The following is a 20,744-nucleotide window of genomic DNA, read 5'->3' as shown; positions in this document are numbered from 1 at the left end:
ACACTTCTTAAGGCCCTACCATTCACCGTGAAACTCCTACCTTGATTTGACTTTCCAAAATGCAAGATCTCACTCTTATCAGTATTAAACACCATTTGCCATTTCTTAGCCCACTTCCCCAACAGATCAAGGTCCTACTGCAATTTCTGATAACCTTCCTCAATGTCCATGATACCTCCTATTTTAGTGTCATCAGCAAACTTACTAATTATGCCTTGTACATTGTCATCCAAATCATTGATAAATATAATAAAGAGTAATGAGCCCAGGACCGACCCCTGAGGCACTCCACTAGTCACAAGCCTCCAGTCTGACATGCATCCTTCCATTATTACCCTCTGCTTCCTACCATCAAGCCAGTTGTGTATTCATATTTAATGTATTAGTTCTGTGAATGGTGCCATGAATTGTTACATTGGTTGGGACAGGATAGCAGGACCAAACTCTAACATTTTAGCTTGGAAGTGAAAAGAAAGGCTTGCATTTACTTGTGTATTTATTCCTAAATTATTGCTAAATTGCCCTTGAATTGAATGCCTTGCCATAGTCATTGCAGAGGGCAATTCAGAGTCAAGCACATTCCTGTGGATCTGGACTCATGCGTAGGACAGATCAGGTAAGGTCAGCAAATTTCCTGCTCTAAAGGACATTAATCTGTAGAATCGAAATTTACGAAAACCGATAGTTTTATGGCCACCGTGACTGAGATTAGGTTTACATTCCAGATTTATTAATTTAATAATTAAATTTGCTGTTGTGGTGGGATTTCAATCAACTTTCAAACATTCTAGACCATCTGTGGATTACTAGTCCAGTGACATTGCCATTACACTAACATCTCCAATTTTTAAGGCATCTTTCCTAATCTCGGAATGTAAGCTTCTTTTTAGGTGTATTGCTTAGCATGATGCCTCTAGCAGTGCCATTTCCCTCTGTACTGCATTGAGATGTCAGCTACAATTATGCCCCCAAACCCGTGAGAACATAACTAGGTGCAGGAGTAGGCAATATAACCTGTCATACCTGCTTTTCAATTTGGTACAACCATGGCTGACCTCACCTTGGTCTCACTTCCACTTTCCTGCCCACTCTCCATAACCCTTCAACCTGTTAATAATTTTTTAAAAATCTACGGGGGGATCCAAGATGGCGGCGACCCAGCAAGACTGAGTCCACAGTGCTCTACCCAAAACTTGGGAAAAGTGGGCTATCCACCCCCACCACACTCACTAAACCATTTATAATAGTTGTTAACCTTAAGTAGTTACCTATTAGTACATTTAAATAGTCTAATACTAGCTGGAAAATGAGTAAAGGGAAGGGAACAGGCGGTTCTAAGAAAGCAGGGACCCCTCCCCCACCCTCTCCCTCTTCAGCTGCAACAAAGGTGTCTTCAGCTACTTCAGGAGATTTACCAATGAAGATGAGCTTTGAGGAGATGTTTGCCAGGTGGGAGGCGAAGATTGATGCTTTTATCAATGAGTCTCGGCAGAGCAGAGAAGCACTATCAGCCGAGCTGCAGAAGCAGGGCAGAGACATTCAGGAATTGGAGTGCCGAGTCAGAGAGGTGGAGTCGAAGGCCGCAGCCTCAGAGACTGGGATAAAATCAACAGCCGACCACATCCGTTTTCTCGAGAATAGAGTCCAGAACCTAGAAAACCACATTGATGACCTCGAAAATCGATGTCGTAGAAAAAATATTCAGTTGTTGGGCCTTCCCGAGCAGGAAGAGGGAGGCCAGCTGACAGCATTCTTAGAGCATTGGCTGCCACAACTTTTAAATCTGCAGGCTGGATCAGGCCAGGTAAGGGTAGAATGGGCCTACCGGGTCACAGTACGTGGGCCCGGCTCAACCCAGCGCCCACGCCCGGTCCTGTTCCAGCTGCAGAGCTATAGGGAGAGGCAGATGCTCCTGGAAGCCTCAAGAAATCTGGGAAAAGATCCCCAAGCTATGACCCACAAAGGATCCAGGATCATGCTGTTCCAGGACTTCTCCCCAGCTTTGGTCCGAAAGAGGAAGGCATTCGATGAGGCGAAGAAGCGTTTAAGGGACTTAAATATCCAGTACTCCTTACGATATCCAGCGACACTACGCCTTAGCCACGAAGGATCCATATATAACTTCGGATCACCGGAGAAGGCTAAGGAATTCTTGGACTCTCTTAAATAAGCTGTAAGAGATCGTGGACGCTGGTCTGCCTTTCCCATTATTTTGGTTTACATCCCTTCATCTTTTCTTATCTTTCCCCCTATGTGTGTATGTGTATATATATATGTTGGGGCGTTTGGTTAATGTTGATGGGGGGAGGTGGTTACCTTATTCTATTTTACTTCTGTTTTTAGGAGCGGGGTTGTTTTTCTTTCCCCTGTTATTTTGTGGTATTATATTTAAGTATTACGTGTTGAGATTGTAATCTTATAGTTATATATGGTATTAATATTCCCAAATATATTTAGATGTGGGTGTGGGTGGGGGTGGGGTGTTCACTGTTAACTCTAGCTTTATATTATATTTGAATTCTCCTCATTTTATTGAGGAACACCTGGGTCAAGGGTGGGGCACTGGTTGGAAGAGGGTAAGATGGACTGTGGGAGAGGAAGTGACGCTCCCTGGGAACAAGGGAGAAAATCTCCAATTCGGAATGTTTTATATTTTTTATACTTAGGAAGAGTTTTTTGTTATATTGTTTTGAGTGTATCAGAGAATCTTTACTTTTGTAAATCTTGTATGCTCCATGCTCGGGATGTTCTAGATAGGGTTTCCCCTCCCGAGGGGTCTCGGATCTGTCCAGATGATTATGGCTGAACAGTCGGTTAAGTGGTGCACCTGGAATGTCAGGGGGAGTAATTTGCCAGTTAAAAGGAAGAAAATATTATCAAATCTTAAGAAGGAGAGAGTTGATATAGCTCTCCTACAGGAGACACACCTGTCGGATAAAGAACACTTAAAATTACGACAGGGCGGATTTGATCAGGCCTTTTTTTCCTCTTTTAATTCAAAAAGCAGGGGAGTCGTTATCCTTGTCCGGAAGAACTTCCCTTTGAAAATTCTAAATCAGATAAAAGACGAATCTGGACGATATATTTTGATTAAAGCCCTCATAAATGGAGAGGAATATGGGATCTTAAATGTATACTGCCCCCCGGCACACCCCTTTAAATTCATAACGGAAGCTTTTTCAAAACTGATGGCCTTTGGTGCCCGTCATACAATTATAGGGGGAGACTTTAATTGTATTATGGATCCGGAAATAGACAGGATTCCCAAGAGTGCCGCTGGAGTATCTCCCAGATCTAGACAACTGGCGGACCTGAATAAAGAATTAGGATTGGTAGATGTATGGAGATGTCTCCATCCACAGGGTAGAGATTTTTCTTTCTACTCTAATCCACATAAATGTCACACAAGAATTGATATGTTTTTTGCCCCATCGATTTTTCTAAACTCTATAGCAACCTGTAAAATAGGTACTATAGCAATCTCTGACCATGCCGCTGTATACATGGAAACTAAGGTAAAGAACAATGGGACATCTGCTCGGCATTGGCGTATGGACCCCTTCCTGATAAAAGATAGCAAATTTTTAAAGTACTTCTCCCAAGAACTTAAAACTTTTTTAGAAATTAATACTGGTACGGCTAGCAGTCCGTCAATGATGTGGGAGACCATCAAAGCTTATGCACGAGGTTTGATCATCTCCTATTCAGCGACCCAGAGGAAAATGAAGGGAGAGCAACAGCGTCTGCTCGAAGCTCGCCTAAAAGCAGCCGAAACAGCATACGCTGATAGACCTTCTATCACAAAATTGCAGAGGATTACAGCTCTTAGGACAGCTTTAAACACCGCGCTTACTCAAACAGCTAAAAGGGAAATATTATTTGCGAAACAAAGATTATATGAATATGGCGACAAACCGGGTAGATACTTAGCATTTCTTGCAAAGAAAAAGAAAGCCCCTCAAACTATTCCGACCATCAAGGAAAGTACAGGTACCCTGACTCATGATCATAAAAAGATCAATGCGACCTTTAAAGAATTTTATTCTGAACTATATAGATTGCAGGATTGTGAAGATAGGATTAGGAGGATGCAGTCATTTTTTAAAAATTTGACCTTCCCGGGCCTGACTCCGGAACAGGTGTCGGCCCTAAATACCCCTTTAACAGTCCAAGAAATACTTGAGGCAATTAGGCAACTTCAGAGCGGAAAAGCACCGGGCCCGGATGGTTTTCAAGCTGAATTCTATAAAGAATTTACAGGAATATTGGTTGACCCACTTATGGATATGTATAATTTTGCGCATAGTCAGGTCTGTCTCCCGCCCACGCTGAAAGAAGCAAATATTTCTCTTATCCTCAAAAAAGGAAAAGACCCAGAAGATTGTGCATCTTACAGACCAATATCCTTACTAAATGTAGACTTTAAAATTCTCTCAAAAATGTTAGCACTAAGACTAGAAAGGGTACTGCCATATATTATAAAGGAGGACCAGACGGGATTTATTAAGGGCTGCAGATCATCCAATAATATCAGAAGGGTCTTGAATATGATCCAAGCCTGTCATCAGGGAAAGATACCAGGAGTAGTAATTTCATTGGATGCGGAAAAGGCATTTGATAGGGTTGAATGGTCATATTTATTTTACACATTGGAAAGGTTTGGCGTTGGACAGGTGTTTACCAAATGGGTTTCAACATTGTATAATGACCCCAAAGCAGCTGTTATTACTAATGGGTTAAGATCGGATGGCTTCAGTGTGGGTAGGGGCTGCCGTCAAGGATGTCCTCTCTCACCATTGTTGTTTACACTGATAATCGAACCATTAGCAGAAGCCATCCGGACTGATCCTAATATAATGGCCCCGAGGATTGGTACAGGTAAACACAAAATTACCCTCTATGCAGATGACGTTCTCTTATTCCTCAGTAATCCTTTAATGTCAGTGCCTCGTCTAATTCAAGTTATTAATACATTTAGTGCATTCTCAGGCTATAAAATTAATTTTTCAAAATCGGAAGCCATGCCAATGGGTGGTCTGGCTATGATACCCCACTTAATGGACGGATCCCCTTTTCCCTTCCGTTGGTCCCTGGAGGGCTTCTTATATTTAGGTATTTTTATCACGCCAGTATTTGATCAGCTGTATAGGGCTAATTTTGTACAATTAATGGAAAGGATAAGGCAGGACCTCCAGCGATGGAGAGACCTTCCGATTTCCTGGCTAGGGAGAATAGCATTAATTAAAATGAATGTTCTGCCCCGTCTCTTATATCCTATGAGAATGCTCCCGCTGATGCTGCCAAGGCTAGCCCTACGTAAATTATATGGCTGGTTGGGCTCCTTTATTTGGAACCATAGACGGCCCCTTATTAAGCTGAAGAAGCTACAGCTTCCACAGGCAAGGGGAGGACTGGACTTCCCAGACCTTAGGAAATATCAGTTAAGCTCCCTACTAAGTTACATAGCTGATTGGGTTTCATCTGATCCACAATCAATTTGGCTGGATATCGAAGCCTCCCAAGTAAAATACCCACTTATTAACCTTTTATTTTCAGATAAGAGGAAAATCATTACAGACCACTGTAAAAATCCCATAATATTAAACACAATTAAGGCCTGGAATATAATGCGGCAAAATGAGGGTAACTCACATAAAACATCCCCCCATGCACCAATAGTAGGCGCATGGGGATTCCAACCGGGGATTGCAGATGCCACCTTTAAACTCTGGAGATCCAGGGGCATCTCATGCTTAGGGGACCTATTTAAAGATGGGATCCTGATGTCCTTTGAGCAGCTGCGTCTGAAATTCGGAATACCTAATGGGGATCTCTTTCGATACTTCCAAGTTCGAGATTATATACAGAGGAAGACTACATTAATAGATAGTCTTTATAAATCAGACAGAGAACGTAATGTCTTACGACCAGCGGGGGCATCCTCCGTTAGTACTATATACCATTTGCTACATGATGGAGTCTCAGGAGACATGGATGACCTGCTTAAAACATGGGAGCAGGACTTGGGGCTAGAAATCTCTGAGGATATGTGGAATGACATTTGGGAAAATGCTAGAAGAATTGCTATCGGTAACAGAACTCAGGCTATCCAACTAAAGATACTTCATAGGGCCCATATAGCTCCGGCTCGACTGGCAAAATTTAAGGCAGGAGCATCTCCAAAGTGTCCAAAATGCAAAATAGAGGTGGGTACTCTTGTACATTGTCTGTGGACTTGTCAGAAAATCCGCAGATACTGGACTAAAGTGGCAAATACCCTGACAGAAATTTTAGGAACGGAAATTAGGGTGGACCCTGTATCTCTCCTTTTGGGCTTTTCGAACCTCTCATCTCTGGATATGCATGGGAAGAGACTATTTTCTATTCTCTCTTTCTGTGCAAGGAAAAATATTTTGGTGAACTGGGTGGCTGAGGGCCCCCCTGGACTTTCAAATTGGCACAGATTAATTATGGAATATATCCCCCTTGACTTCCTCACAAATATGGTGCACCGAAAGACTGAATTATTTTATAAAATATGGCAGCCCTTTTTGAATTATATAAATGCAGATATTTCGGCTATCCTAACAAGGGCTTTTATTTAGTGAAGATTTCAGACCGGGCTGCTCCGGGGCCCCTTGGGAGAGGAATCCTGCGCGAATACGGGTTTTATTATATTTGATGTTTATACATTCCGAGCATGTAAGAGACTTAGGTATACACTCTGGTTAGTTATAGGTTAGATTAGTAGAAAGTTGAGTTTTTTTTTCTTTCTTTTTTCGTTTCTTTTTTTTCTTTTTTTGTTTTCTTTCTTTCTCTTTTCTTTGTTAAATTATGACTATTGTATATATGATTTAATTGTACATCAATGTTTGTATTTGAGAGTTTTGTTTATTTTTGTAAATTTGCAAAAATGTTAAATTTCAATAAAAATATCTACAAAAAAAAATCTACTCCTCTTTAAATTTATTCAGTGTTCCGACATCCACAGCAAGCAAGACACTTCAAATTTTCTGTTACCAAAAACTATAAAGATGATACTTCTGAGATGTTTTATCTCTGTTAAAATCTTCTCTAGAACATCTAAAATATAAATTAAACAATATTGGCTGTAAGTGTTTTGGCCTTTCTATCCAACATGCTCTTAATTGCAGTGTTTGGAACCAGTAACTAATAAATCTCATTAAAATCCTGCTGTTCACATTTTTGCCATTTGCTTACAAAGCATTTTGTAAGCCTGTATTGTTGAAATGGATTGGCATCTAATGATGTTACCATTGCATGTTTTGTTTAATTTTTGTTCAGCCTTCAAAAATATGTGCCTACCCCATAAGAGTTCTTGAATAATATCAATTCCCTTGGGAAACCGGTCATTTATGTTTCATGTAACTGGCCACCATTTTCATTTTCTTTAGTTTAATTCTTCACTTTAATATAAGAAATTGGCTTACAACATTCAGCATAAATGAACCCAGAGAAGAGATCCAATGCCTGAAGACAGATGCCTGAGGAGAATGTAGGATTCATAAATAAGGGTAGCATGGTGGCTCGGTGATTAGCACTGCTACCTCACAGCGCCCGGGATGCTTGTTCGATTCCCGCGTTGGGCGACTGTCTGCGTGGGTTTCCTCCAGTTGTTCTGGTTTCCTCCCACAGTCCAAAGATGTGCAGGTCAGGTGAATTGGCTGTGCTAAATTGCCCATAGTGTTAGGGGCATTAATCCGGAGTAAATATAGTGTCTGGGTGGGTTACTCTTCGGAGGGTCATTGTGGACTTGCGGGTTGAAGGGCCTGTTTCCATACTGTAGCAAATCTAATCTAAATAAATGAGAATTTGCAAGGACGAAGAAGAGGAGAAGGAGGAATGACTGAGGTGTAAAGCAGCGTGGGGATGTTGGTGTTACAATGGTTATTGAACAGATGGAAGGGAGAGCATCTGAGGAAACAGTTGAAGACTCTCGGTGACATCTGAGTAGCCGGATCAATGATTTCAATTTGAAAATCATTTTTGTTAAGCAATCTCTTGTTTGTTGATGCTGAAGTAGTTGCACAAGAATCAATATTGCAAAGCGCTCTGAAATATCTATTTGGTTTTCTGGAAAGCCTGCAAAATTCCCAACCAGGTTTTGAGGCACAATCTTTTGAGCGCAAATATTGGCGTAGTCCTCTGACCATATATTGAAGTTTTAAAGCAGGTAGTGGATCCAGCTGTGAGTAGTGTGCCTGTAGTATAAACCTGTCTTAAGGTCACAATCTGTTGACTCTGTCAGTGAAACATGATACTCTCTTAACTGGATCCAAATATGAATCCTTCACAATCTATTTATTCTTTCGACAACTAATTAAGGATTTTCCTACTTGACTGCAAATTCATCTTGAGATTATCACCTCGAAAAGCCATTTAGAAAAAAATAATTCAGGACATGATGTGAGTCAGATGTATTGAAATGGGAAGTGACATTTTCAGAACACAATTTTCAATTATAATCGCACAGCAATGATTTTAATTACTTTGTTGAATTACCATAATAGTTGCCTCTTCCTTTACATTGTTTTATCACTAATCTGCCTCCACGGACTATGATTTAAACCACAGGATACTGAACTGAAATATAAATGATAGCTACAAATGAACTACAAATCTTCTCAAATGATAGCTGTATATTCCCATTTTATACGTTTGTATTCTATACAATAAAACTCAGTTTTACTTTTATTAAATACTACCTATACAGAAGTGGCCCTTTGGGCTATCAAATCTGCACCAACAAAAGCTACTGTAAATCTACATTAATCCCACTTTCCAACGTTGACCAAACATCTTGAATGTTATGACATTTCAAATGCTCACCAAGTATTTTTTTAAAGACTTGTGCACTTTTCTGCTTCAGCCACCCTCCCAGGCAATGGACTCAACACCCTCTAGGTGAAAAATGTTTGCTCCAATTGACTCTAACACTCTTGCCTTACTCCTTAAATTTATTGCCCCTTTAAGGGGAAAGGCTGATTTCCATCCACTCTGTCAATGCCCTCATGATCTTGTATTCCTTTATGAGGCCTCCTCTCAGTTTTCTCTGCTCTAAAGTAAACAACCTGAGTTTATCCAGCCTCACTGTATAGTTAAACCGTTCCATCCTGTCTTGGTGAATCCCCTCTACAACCTTCTAGTGCAATCACTAACCTCCTATAGTGCGGTGACCAGAACTGCACGTAGAACGCCAGCTGTGGCCATACCAAAGTTTTGTAAAGCTCCAACTCAACTTCTTTGCTCTTGTAATTTATAACATGACTGATAAAAGAAAGTATTCCATGTGACTTTTTAAACCACCCTATTAACCTGTCTTACCACCTGTGTTCAAACACCCCAAGATTCCTCTGTTTCTTTTGAGCTTCTTCATGTCCTAACATCCATTGCGTACTTCCTTTCTTTGTTCCTTCTTCTAAAGTGCATCACTTCACACTTCTCAGGGTTAAATCCTTATCTGTCATTAATCTGGCCATCTGACCAATCCGACTATATTTTGCTGTAAAATAAGACTTTCCTCCTTACTGTCAACCCCTGATCAATTTTTGTGTAATCCAAAAGCTTTTTTTATCATTCCCCAGCCACGTTTTCTTCTATTTTCTACCTCCAGTTACACAAAGAACCTTCTACCAACACCCTCTGTCTCCTGTCAGTAAGCCACTTTTGAATCGAACTTGCCAAGTTATCCTTGACCCCAGATGGATTGATCTTTTTTTCAGTTTTCCAAGTTGAATCTTGTCAAAGACTTTGCTGAAATCCATATAAACTTCATCAACTGTGTTACCTTCAATTACACATCTGGTCACCATCTTAAAAAATTAAATTCTTTAGGCATGACGTCCCTCTAACAAAGCAACGCTGACTATCTCTGATCAAACCTGGCCTGTTCAAATGGAGATTATTTATTTATGGTCGCGTGTGTTCTGTTACAACTAAAATGAAACGTGTCATACATTTTAATTCTCTCCTTCCAGAATTTTCTCCATTAGTTTCCTTATTACTGATATAAGACTCTATGGTCTATAATCCCTTCTTTTATCTTTGCCACCTTTCTTGAAATATGAAATCATACTAGCTGTCCTGCAGTGCTCTGGCACAATCCTGTGGCCAGAGAGGAATAATAATTGGGTCAGAGTCTTTGTAATTTCCTCCCCCATATCCTACAGTTTCCCAGGATACAATTCATCCAGACCTGGGGATCTATACACTTTTAAGCCTGCCAAAGTCTCCATTATATCCTCATTCTAAATGTCTAAAATGCTGAAGAACTTAGGAACTAGGAGCAGAAGTCAACAATTCAGCCCTCAAGCCTGTTCCACATTTAATATGATCATTGCTAATTATATCTTGGCCTCAACAACACTTTCCTACTCTGCATTCCATAACACTCTTTAAAGTTTAAGTCAGCAGATAAGAGTCCAGTGGTGTTGGAGGTAGAATTTTAGCATGGATAGACAATTGGCTCATACACAGAATACTGCAAGTGGGAATAAGTTGTTCTTTTTCAAGTTGGCAATCTGTGACCTGTGGACTTCCACAAGGATCAGCACTGAGATTGCAATTGCTTATACCAAAAATGAATGACTTGGAGGAAAGAAGTGAACATACTGTATCCAGATTTGCAGACAACACAAAAATAGATGGAAAGGCAGGTTGTGAGAAGGAGCTATTGATAGGTTCAGTAAGTGGGCAAAAACGTTGGCAAATGGAGTATAATGTGTGAACATGTGAAGTTAATTTTGGAAGGGAGAACAGAATATTATTTAAATGTAGAAAAACTGCAGACAGCTGCAAAGAAAGGGACTTGGTATTTGTGCACAAAACACACTCAAACCTAGCAAATAGGTGTAGTAGGTAATCAGGAAGGCTAATGGAATGTTGGCCCTTATTGTGAAATGGTTGGAGTATGAGAGCAGGGAGGTCTTACTGCAACTGTACCAGGTACAGTGCACCTGGAGTGCTGAGAGCAGTTTTGGTCCCCTATTTAAGGAAAGATGTCATTTCATTGGGGGCAGTTCAGAGAAGGTTTGCTAGAATGATTCCTGGATTGGAGGGATTGTTTTATGAGCAAAGGCTAAACAGGACTCTATTCACTGGAGATGGGATTGCATTTGTTACTTTCTAATTTTCAGGAATTTTTCCAAAAACAATAGAATTGTGAAAGAGAGACACTGATGCATCCACTATCCCTGTAAGCACTTCCTTCAATGCTGTTCTGGTCCAGGCATTTGTCAACTTTCAATTCTGTTAACTTTTCAAATTGGGAGTGAAGTAGTCACGGTTATTTATTGTGAAAGTGCAAGTATAAAAAAAACTGCCATTTTTAGTTTAAACTATCTGAATCGCTGAAGAATATCAGTTTTCCTTCAAATGGTATATTTCTTTAAAATAAATCTTTTCTACTTCAGGTTTCATAACAAAGGAGTTTATGTAAAAGTTGGGTTACAGAAGATTAGTCACACACGTAGTCTGCACAAGGATTTAAAGCTTCAAGTAGATGATCATGAAGTGGCACTTCCAAATATTGAAGGCCTAATCTTTCTGAACATTCCCAGGTAAATATTTAGAAACAACCTTAGTTGCTGTAGAATTCTATTTCTGAATAGTCCTCTGACTCTTTCAGGCTTTTTAAAACCTGCCAGTTGTTCCAAATGTTTAGTTGCCACTCCTAATGTTTTTGTCAATTTTTGTCTTCTTGGGACATTTTCCTATGTTAAAGGTGTTATATAAATTCAAGTTATTGGCATTGCTCATGCAACACGGGTAGCATCAGGGATCTTCCTGGTCGCTTTCAAGTTGAGACGGTACCAAATTCCTGAATGTTTATGGTGAAAAATTCAGACAGATTAATAAGTAGTAATATGCCTTCTCAATCAACAGTCTCAAATGATGTAACTTAATAATATTACATTTCAGTGCACTGTCCCAGTGACCGACCCAATTAGTGCTGAATTAGTGGGACATGAATGTCACTGGAGAGTGTCAGCAGCAGCAGATATATGAGCACCATCATCTCAAAGCCATTGACAATCCTGACTTGGAAATATATTGCTGTTCCTTCACTATCATTGAGTCAAAATCCTGGAATTCCCTCCCTAATGTCATTTTGGGTCAACCCACTGCATGTGGACTGCAGCAGTTCAAGAAGGCAGCTCACCACCACCTTTCCAGGGCAGCTAGGGACAAGCAATAAAACTAATAATTGTGAGTAGATTGATGGGTTGGTAATTGGCTGGGTTGGATTTGTCCTGTATTTTATGTATAGGACGTGCCTGGGCAATTTTCCACATTGATGAGTAGTAGCCAGTGTTGTAACTGTACTCGAACAGCTTGGCTAGGAAAATGGAACATAAGTCATCAGTACTATTGCAGGACTATTGTCAGGGCCCATAGCATTTGCAGTATCCAGCATCTCCAACCATTTCTTGATATCACATGAAATGAATTGAATTGGTAGAAGACTGGTATCTGTGATGCTGGGGACCACTGGAAGAGGCCGAAGGATTATCCACTTGACACTTCTGGCTGAAGATTGCTGCAAAGGCTTTGGCTTTTATCTTCTGATGTGTTGGGCTGTTCCATCATTGAGGATGGGGACAGTTGTGGAACCACCTCCTCCAGTGAATTATTTACTTGTCCACCATCATTCCTGACTGGATGTGGCAGGACTGCAGAGCTTGGATCTGATCCATTGGTTGTAGGATTTCTTAGCTCTGTGTTTCACTTGCTGCTTATGCTGTTTGGCAGGCATGTCCTGTTTGATGGCTTCACCATGTTGGCACCTCATTTTCAGGTATACCTAGTTCTGCTCCTGGCTTGCCCTCCTGCACTCTCCATTGAACTAGGGTTGATTCCCTGGCTTGAGGTAATGGTTGAGTGGGGGATATGCCTGACCATGAGGTTACAGATTGTGCTAGAGTACAGTTCTGCTGCTGTTAATGGCCCACTGTGTCTGATGGATGTCCAGTCTTGTTTTGCTAGATCTGTTCGAAGTCAGTCCTATTTAGCAAGTCATGATTTGGAGATGCCGGTGTTGGACTGGGGTGTACAAAGTTAAAAATCTCACAACACCAGGTTTTGGTCCAATAGGTTTAATTGGAAGCACACTAGTTTTCGGAGCAGTGTGTCAGGATTGTGCAGTGGTCAGTCTTATTGATACTGTAATGGACACATGCAACTGCAGCTGGGAGATTGATAAGGATGAGGTCAAGCATGTTTTTCTCTCTCGGTTCCTTCACACCTGCTGCGGACTTAGTCTAGTAGTTATGTCGCTTAGGACCCGACCAGCTCCATCAGTAGTGCTGCTGCCGAGCCACTCCTTGTGGTAGACATTGAGATCCCCCCACCCACAGAACATTTGTGCCCCTTGCCATCCTTGGTGCTTACTCTAAGTGTTGTTCAACATGGAGGAGTATTGATTATCAGCTGAGGAAGGACAGCACGTGGTAAACATTAGATGGTTTCCTTTCCCTGTTTAACATATTTCTGTTTAAAGAAACAGGTTAAACATGGGCAAGGAAACTTTCCACCTAGGAACCCTCCAACCACAAGGGATGAACTCAGATTTATCCAGTTTCCTCATTTCGCCTCCCCCACCTTGTCTCAGTCCAAATCCTCGAACTCAGCACCACCTTCCTAACCTGCAGTCTTCTTCCTGACCTCACCGCCCCCACCCCCACTCCGGCCTGTCATTCTCACCTTATCACCCTCACCTTAACCTCCTTCCACCTATCACATTTCCAACGTCCCTCCCCCAAGTCCCCCCTCCCTATCTTTTATCTTAGCCTGCTTGGCACACTTTCCTCATTCCTGAAGAAGGGCTCATGCCTGAAACGTCGATTCTCCTGCTCTTTGGATGCTGCCTGACCTGCTGCACTTTTCCAGCAACACATTTTCAGCTCTGATCTCCAGCATCTGCAGTCCTCGCTTTCTCCTCTGCTGGTTCTGTCTGGAAACGCTCAATTGCTGTTACCTGGGATTGAACCAGGGATCTTTAGATGCTCAGTTTAACTGTCTCTCAACTGAGTTGTTTAGTGGTTAGTATCCCCGCCTGTCATGTGAGAGTTCAGGTTTCAATTCCTCGCTGAGGAGATGGATGTTTAATCTGAAGTCATGAGACTTCAACGGGGTCCAGAGTCAATGTTGAGGACTCCCAGAGCAACTCCCTCCCGACTGTATACCACTATGCTGCACCTCTACTGGTTCAGTCTGGCGGGTAGGCAGGACATATCCAGGGATGGTGATGGTGGTGTCGGAGACATAGTCACACTCTCAGAATACCTTACAGACAATGTCAGGCTGTTGCTTGGTCTGTGAGACAGCGCTCCCAATTTTGGCACTAGCCCCAGGTGTTAGTAAGGAGGACTTTTAAGGGCTGTTCCTGCTACTGTCGTTTCCTGTACCTAGGTCAATGTCAGGTGGTCTGTCCGGTTTCATTTCATTGTGGCGATTGGTACAATTGAGTAGCTTGGATATTTCAGAGGGCAGTTAGAGTCAACCACACTGCTGTGGGTCTGGAATCACATATGGGTCAGACCATGTGAGGATGGCAGATTTCCTTCCCTGAAGGACATTACTGAACCAGATGAGTTTTTCTGGTCGTTTCATGGTGGTCATTCGATTATTAATTCCACCTTTGTTTTCTAATTGAATTCAAATTCCACTATCTGCTTTGTTGAGATTCGAACCTGGGTCCCGGCCACCCTTCAGCACATCTCACCCACTTCCCACACCTCCGCCCTTGAATCCCACCCCTCCAACCGCAAAAAGGACAGAACTTTCCTGGTCCTCCCCACCAACCTTTGGATACATTGCATTATTTTCCGTCATTTCTGCCACTTGCAAACAGACCCCATCATATGGATATATTTCCCTCCCCACCCCATTCACATTCCATAAAGACCATTCCTTCCATGACTCCCTTGCTAGATCCATTCCCCCCCAACCCACCCTCCGCTCCTGGCACCTTCCCCTGCCACTGCAAGAATTACAAAAGCAGGGCCCACACTTTCACCCCCCACGTCGATTTTCCTGCTCCTCAGATGCTGCCTGACCGGCTGTGCTTTTCCAGCACCACACACTTTGACTCATTGCTGGATTAATAGTTTAATGATATTACCACAAGGCTGTCACCTCCCCTGTTCTGAAAAATTCTCTGTTCATGATGAAAATTACTGAATATATACACCTGATTACATCACTTGTGTTTCCAATGGCAGGAATTTGTGTCAGGAGCAGTTTCATAAAACTATTTCTTTGTCTTCTGAGTACTTTTTCCCATGGATTTCTTTTTTAAAATATTTCACAGACACATTATATAACTATTTAGAAATTTATCCCAAGTCTTGACAGTCCTTTATTGTGACTGCACAACAGAGGTGATTTATCATTTCCACATGCAGTAACTAACCTGGGTTTGGTTAAGCTGTAATGTAATAAATAATTTCTGAATGTAATCTTTCATTTGAACTGAGAAGAGTCTGCAGCATTTTGTAAGGTGAATAAATAAAATTGTATACTGTGAAAAGTAATTTTGCTTGAAACTCAAATTTTTACACAGAATTTATACAAAAGCAGCAGCAGCAGTGAATATTCATGAGTACAGGTATTCATTACATTGGACTGAATGACAAGCAATTTGTGTGAAATCTTTTTCTTGGAATATTAATATTTCACCTTAATGGTAACCACTGTGACCTTAAAGGTCTATACGTATTAAGTTTATTTTGTTTACTTATAAAACTGAGAGTTGTCTTTTATTTTATTCATTAGAATATGCTGTCTGCATTTTTCACAGCTGGGGATCTGGAGCAGATCTATGGGGATCTGACAGTGATGGTCGTTTTGAAAGACCCCGAATTGATGATGGGATGCTGGAAGTAGTTGGTGTCACTGGTGTGGTACATATGGTAAAAGGAAACTTTTCACTTTGATGGACAGTTATTGAAATTCTGTTGAAATTCAAAACAAACCTGAGAAGAGGTATTTGCTCAATGGTTAGAAATAAATGAGTCAAATTTAAAACTCTGAAGGACAGATGTTCTTGGACTTTGCCTTAAAAAATTGCTCAGTTGCTACGAGCAATATTCAGGAACTAGGAACAAGAATCCAAGCTTGATATGTCCCAGTAAGATTGTAAATGAATTACAAAGGGTAATTTCATAGCCTTCCACCTCTTTATTTATCCACACGCTCTCTCAGCCTGAGCCTTGCTTTGTGACCCTGTCCTCAGATTTCTGCCAGTTACAGGCCAGGGAATAAAAGCTGGACACCTTTGTAGTCTACCCACCATTTTGGAATGATGCAGAAAACTAGATTTTGAAGTTCAGTCATCCAGAAAAAGTGGATGTAAACTGGCCATGTTTTGAAAGGCTAGGCTTCAGATAAATGCAACTATCGAATGCAGGTTAGGTTGGGTGGGGTGTTTGGAGTGATAGGATCTGTTCTTGAACAGTTTCTTTTCCTGTGGTAAACACTAATAATTAACTAACATAAAAGACAATTGGATCTCTATTTATGTAAATAGGGCTAATAAGGGACTCAAAAGTGAAGCTATGTAAGGAGACAGCATGGTGGAAGAATTATGAGAGTACTTAGAATTTGAATTAGCTTTATTGTCACACATATTCAAATGATTACAATGAAGAGTGTACAAGTCGCTGCTTACGCACCATTTTAGGTACAAAGGTCCCTAGGTCCAGCATTTTCAATTATAGTTCTTGGGAAAAATAGAGAAGTAAAGAGGTCCCACATTGCAGATTTAGGAATAAATTATAAAATAAAGAAAAAAGAAGTTCAGAACAATGGTTTTCCAACCCAGTCCATGATGGCACCTAGCCTGCAGTCCACACCAGGCCTTGACTCTTGTTTCACCTCAGGGTTCACAAGGCCAGGAGATCATTCTGAAATCACCTCAAGACAGAAGTTCACATTGAGGCTATGGAAGGCTGAGAGACTGCCATTGTACTGCCCAAAGATCACCATGCTGGGCAGCGGGGAGATCACCACAACAGGCTGAGAGGATTCTACACTGGACTGGCAGACTGCCACGCCAGGCCAACAGACCGCCATTTTGGGCCAGGAGGTTACCATGCCAGGCTGAGAGGACACCTCCTTGAGTCTGTGTTGAGGTCAAGAGTTCGGGGGCCGGAAGATCAGAGGCTGAGAAGAGGAGGAGGAGAAGAAGATGAGAGAAAAAAAGAAAAGGAGCAGACAGAGCAGACAACCTCTCGTTGAAATATCCTACCCCACCACCATCTTACTTTTCATCTGTCTGTCAAGACCACCGAGGGATGTGTGACACAGCAGTGGGGAAGGAAACATTCATATTAATAGAAGGTTTGAGAATGAAGGGGCAGATTTGCAGTAATTGCCAAAAGAAACAATAACAACATGAGGAAAAATATTTGTGTGTGGGGTTGGGATCTGGTATACACTGCCTGAGAATTTGATGGAATCAAAGCATTCAAAAGGAAATTAGACTATTACCTAAAGAGAGAGATTCTGCAGGTTACATAGAGAAGGGAGCAATAACGTCATGTGAATTGCATTTTTTGTAGAACCTATGCAGGCATGATGAGCTGAATGGCTTCCTCCTGTGCTCAGTTCTTAGTTTCTGTGATGTTTTCTTCTTAGCTTCAAACAGAAAACCAGTCTGTTTGTAAGGATTCTGTGTCCTGCAGAGCAGGTTTTTTTTAATTACCTCTCTCAAGATATGTTGGAGCCCTACACAACTGCAATATTTTTTGAATTTCAACCATCTAATAACAAATCTCTGTGCCAGGTGGAATTGGAACAACTGCATAAATAGTTTTCCTCATTTCATTTGGCAATCCCCCCCCCCCCAACCACAAGCTCATAGTCTCCCAATCCTGCACTGCTCGCTTCTACCTCCTTCCTAAAGTCCACAAACAGCACTGCGTGGGCAGAGCCATTGATTCAGCCTGTTCCTGCCCCACAGAACTCATCTCTTCCTGCCTCAAATCGATCTCCTGGATCTTGTTGTACTACCCCTTTACCTAACTTGACTCCATTTAGGTAGTAATCTGCCTTCCTGTTCTTGCCACCAAAGTGGATAACCATACATTTATCCACATTAATCTGCATCTGCCATGCATCTGTCCACTCACCTAACCTGTCCAGGTCACCCTGTAATTTCCTAACATCCTCCTCACATTTCACCCTACCACCCAGCTTTGTGTCATCAGCAAATTTGCTAATATTACTTTTAATACCTTCATCTATATCATTAACGTACATTGTAAAAAGCTGCGGCCTCAGTACTGATCCCTGCGGTACCCCACTGGTCACCGCCTGCCATTGTGAAATGGAGCTGTTTATCACTACCCTTTGTTTCCTGTCAGCCAACCAATTTTCAATCCGTGTCAGTATTTTGGATCTAATGCCTTGTGCCCTAATTTTGCTCACTAACCTCCTATGTGGGACTTTATCAAAGGCTTTCTGAAAGTCTAGGTATACTACATCCACTGGATCTCCCTTGTCCATCTTCAGAGTTACATCCTCAAAAAATTCCAGAAGATTAGTCAAGCATGATTTCCCCTTCCGAATCCATGCTGACTCTGACCTATCCTGTTACTGCTATCCAGATGTGTCGTAATTTTGTCCTTTATGATTGACTCCAGCATCTTTCCCACCACTGAGGTCAGACTAACTGGTCTATAATTCTCTGTTTTCTCTCTCCCTCCTTTCTTAAAATTTGAGACAACATTAGCCACCCTCCAAACTGCAGGAACTGATCCTGAATCTATAGAACATTGGAAAATGATCACCAATACATCCACGATTTCTAGAGCCACCTCCTTCAGTGCCCTGGGATGCAGACGATCAGGTGCTGGGGACTTATCAGCCTTCAGACCTAACAGTCTCCCCAACACCATTTCCTGCCTAATATAAATTCCTTCAGTTCAGGTCCTTCAGCCACTATTACATCTGGGAGATTGCTCATGTTTTCCCCAGTGAAGACAGATCTAAAGTCGCCTCAGGCGACTGACTGTGTGGAGTTTCCCCGTTCTCCCCGTGTCTGCGTGGGTTTCCTCCGGGTGCTCCGGTTTCCTCCCACAGTCCAAAGATGTGCGGGTCAGGTGAATTGGCCATGCTAAATTGCCCATAGTGATAGGTAAGGGGTAAATGTAGGGGTATGGGTGGGTTACGCTTCGGCGGGTCGGTGTGGACTTGTTGGGCCGAAGGGCCTGTTTCCACACTGTAATGTAATGTAATCTAATCTAAAGTACCAAATCAAGTCTTCTGCCATTTCTTTGTTCCCTGTAATAAATTCACCCGTTTCTGTCTTCAAGGGCCTAATTTTAGTCTTAACCATTTTTTTTCTTTTCACATACCTTAAAAAGCTTTTACTATCCTCCTTTTGGCCAGTTTACCTTTGTACCTTATTTTTTCTTTGCATATTTCCTTTTTAGTTATCCTCTGTTCTTTAAAAGCTTCCCACTCGTCCGATTTCCCACTCATCTTTGCTATGTTATACTTTTTCCCTTTTATATTTATGTGGTCCTTAACTTCCCTCGTCAGCCACGGCCACCCCTGCCTCCGCTGAGGATCTTTCTTCCTTTTTGGAATGAACTGATCCTGCATCTTCTGCATTATACCCAGAAATACCTGCCATTGTTGTTTGTCATTTTTATAAATGACCTGGATGAGGGCATAGAAGGATGGTTTAGTAAATATGCGGATGACACTTAGGTCGATGGAATTTTCGATAAGTGCAGAAGTATGCTCAGGTGACAGAGGGACAGAGATAAGCTGCAGAGCAGGTTGAGAGGTGGCAAATGGAGTTTAATGCGGAAAAGTGAAAGATTATACACTTTGGAAGGAACAACAGGAATGCAATATACTGAGCTAGTGGTGTGATTCTTGGCAGTGCAGATGAGCAGAGAGATCTCACTATCCATGCATGTAGATCCCTGAAAATTGCTAGGATTCTTAAGAAGGCGTAAGGTGTGTTAGCTTTTATTGGTACAGGAATTGAATTTTGGAGCCACAAGGTCATGTTGCAGCTATACAAAACACTGGTGCGGCCGCACTTGGTTATTGCATACAGTTCTGGTCTATAGGAAGGATGTGGAAGCTTTGGAAAGGGTTCAGAGGCAATTTACTAGATGTTGCCTGGTATGGAGGGAAGGTCTTATGAGGAAAGGCTGAAGGACTGTTTTCGTTATCGAGAAGAAGTTTGAGCGGTGACTTAATGAAGACATAAAGATAATTAGAGGATTAGATAGAGTGGACAGTGAGAGCCTTTTTCCTCGGATGTTGATGGCTAACCCGAGAGGACATAGCTTTAAATTGAGGAGTGATAGATATAGGACAGATGTCAAAGGCAGTTTCTTAGAGAGTAATAGGGGCGTGGAAGCCCTGCCTGCAGCAGGAGTAGGTTTGCCAACCATAATGGCAGCTAAATGGTCATTGGATGAACATATGGATGAAAATGGAAGAGTGTAGGATAGAGAGGCTTCAGATTGGTTCCACAGGTCAGCGCTACATTGAGGGCCAAAGGGGTTGTACTGCACCGTAATGTTCCATGTTCTCCACATTCTATATCTTCAAAGTCCTTCTCCACAGTAAACACTGATGCAAAATACTCATTTAGTATCCCCCCCCCACCCCCACTCCCATCTCCTGTGGTTCCACACAAAGGCCACCTTGCTGATCTTTAAGGGGCCCTGTTCTCTCCATAGTTACCCTGTTGTTCT

The 20,744-nt window shown here is 41.8% G+C and overlaps 1 protein-coding gene across 1 annotated transcript in view; it reads left to right on the top strand.

The window, feature by feature from the left end:
* LOC132833437 (diacylglycerol kinase theta) overlaps window positions 1-20,744 on the top strand; it is a 193,401-nt gene that overhangs the window by 154,897 nt on the left and 17,760 nt on the right. The window contains exons 20-21 of the mRNA XM_060851717.1: window positions 11,433-11,579; window positions 15,821-15,932. Coding sequence (XP_060707700.1) covers window positions 11,433-11,579; window positions 15,821-15,932 — 259 coding nt within the window. The remainder of the gene's footprint in view (window positions 1-11,432; window positions 11,580-15,820; window positions 15,933-20,744) is intronic.

Source organism: Hemiscyllium ocellatum, chromosome 36, assembly GCF_020745735.1.
Source record: "Hemiscyllium ocellatum isolate sHemOce1 chromosome 36, sHemOce1.pat.X.cur, whole genome shotgun sequence".
In the NCBI taxonomy this organism is placed as follows: Eukaryota; Metazoa; Chordata; class Chondrichthyes; order Orectolobiformes; family Hemiscylliidae; genus Hemiscyllium; species Hemiscyllium ocellatum.
The sequence above is the reverse complement of the archived record's forward strand: the minus strand, read 5'-3'. Positions and strand labels throughout refer to the sequence as shown.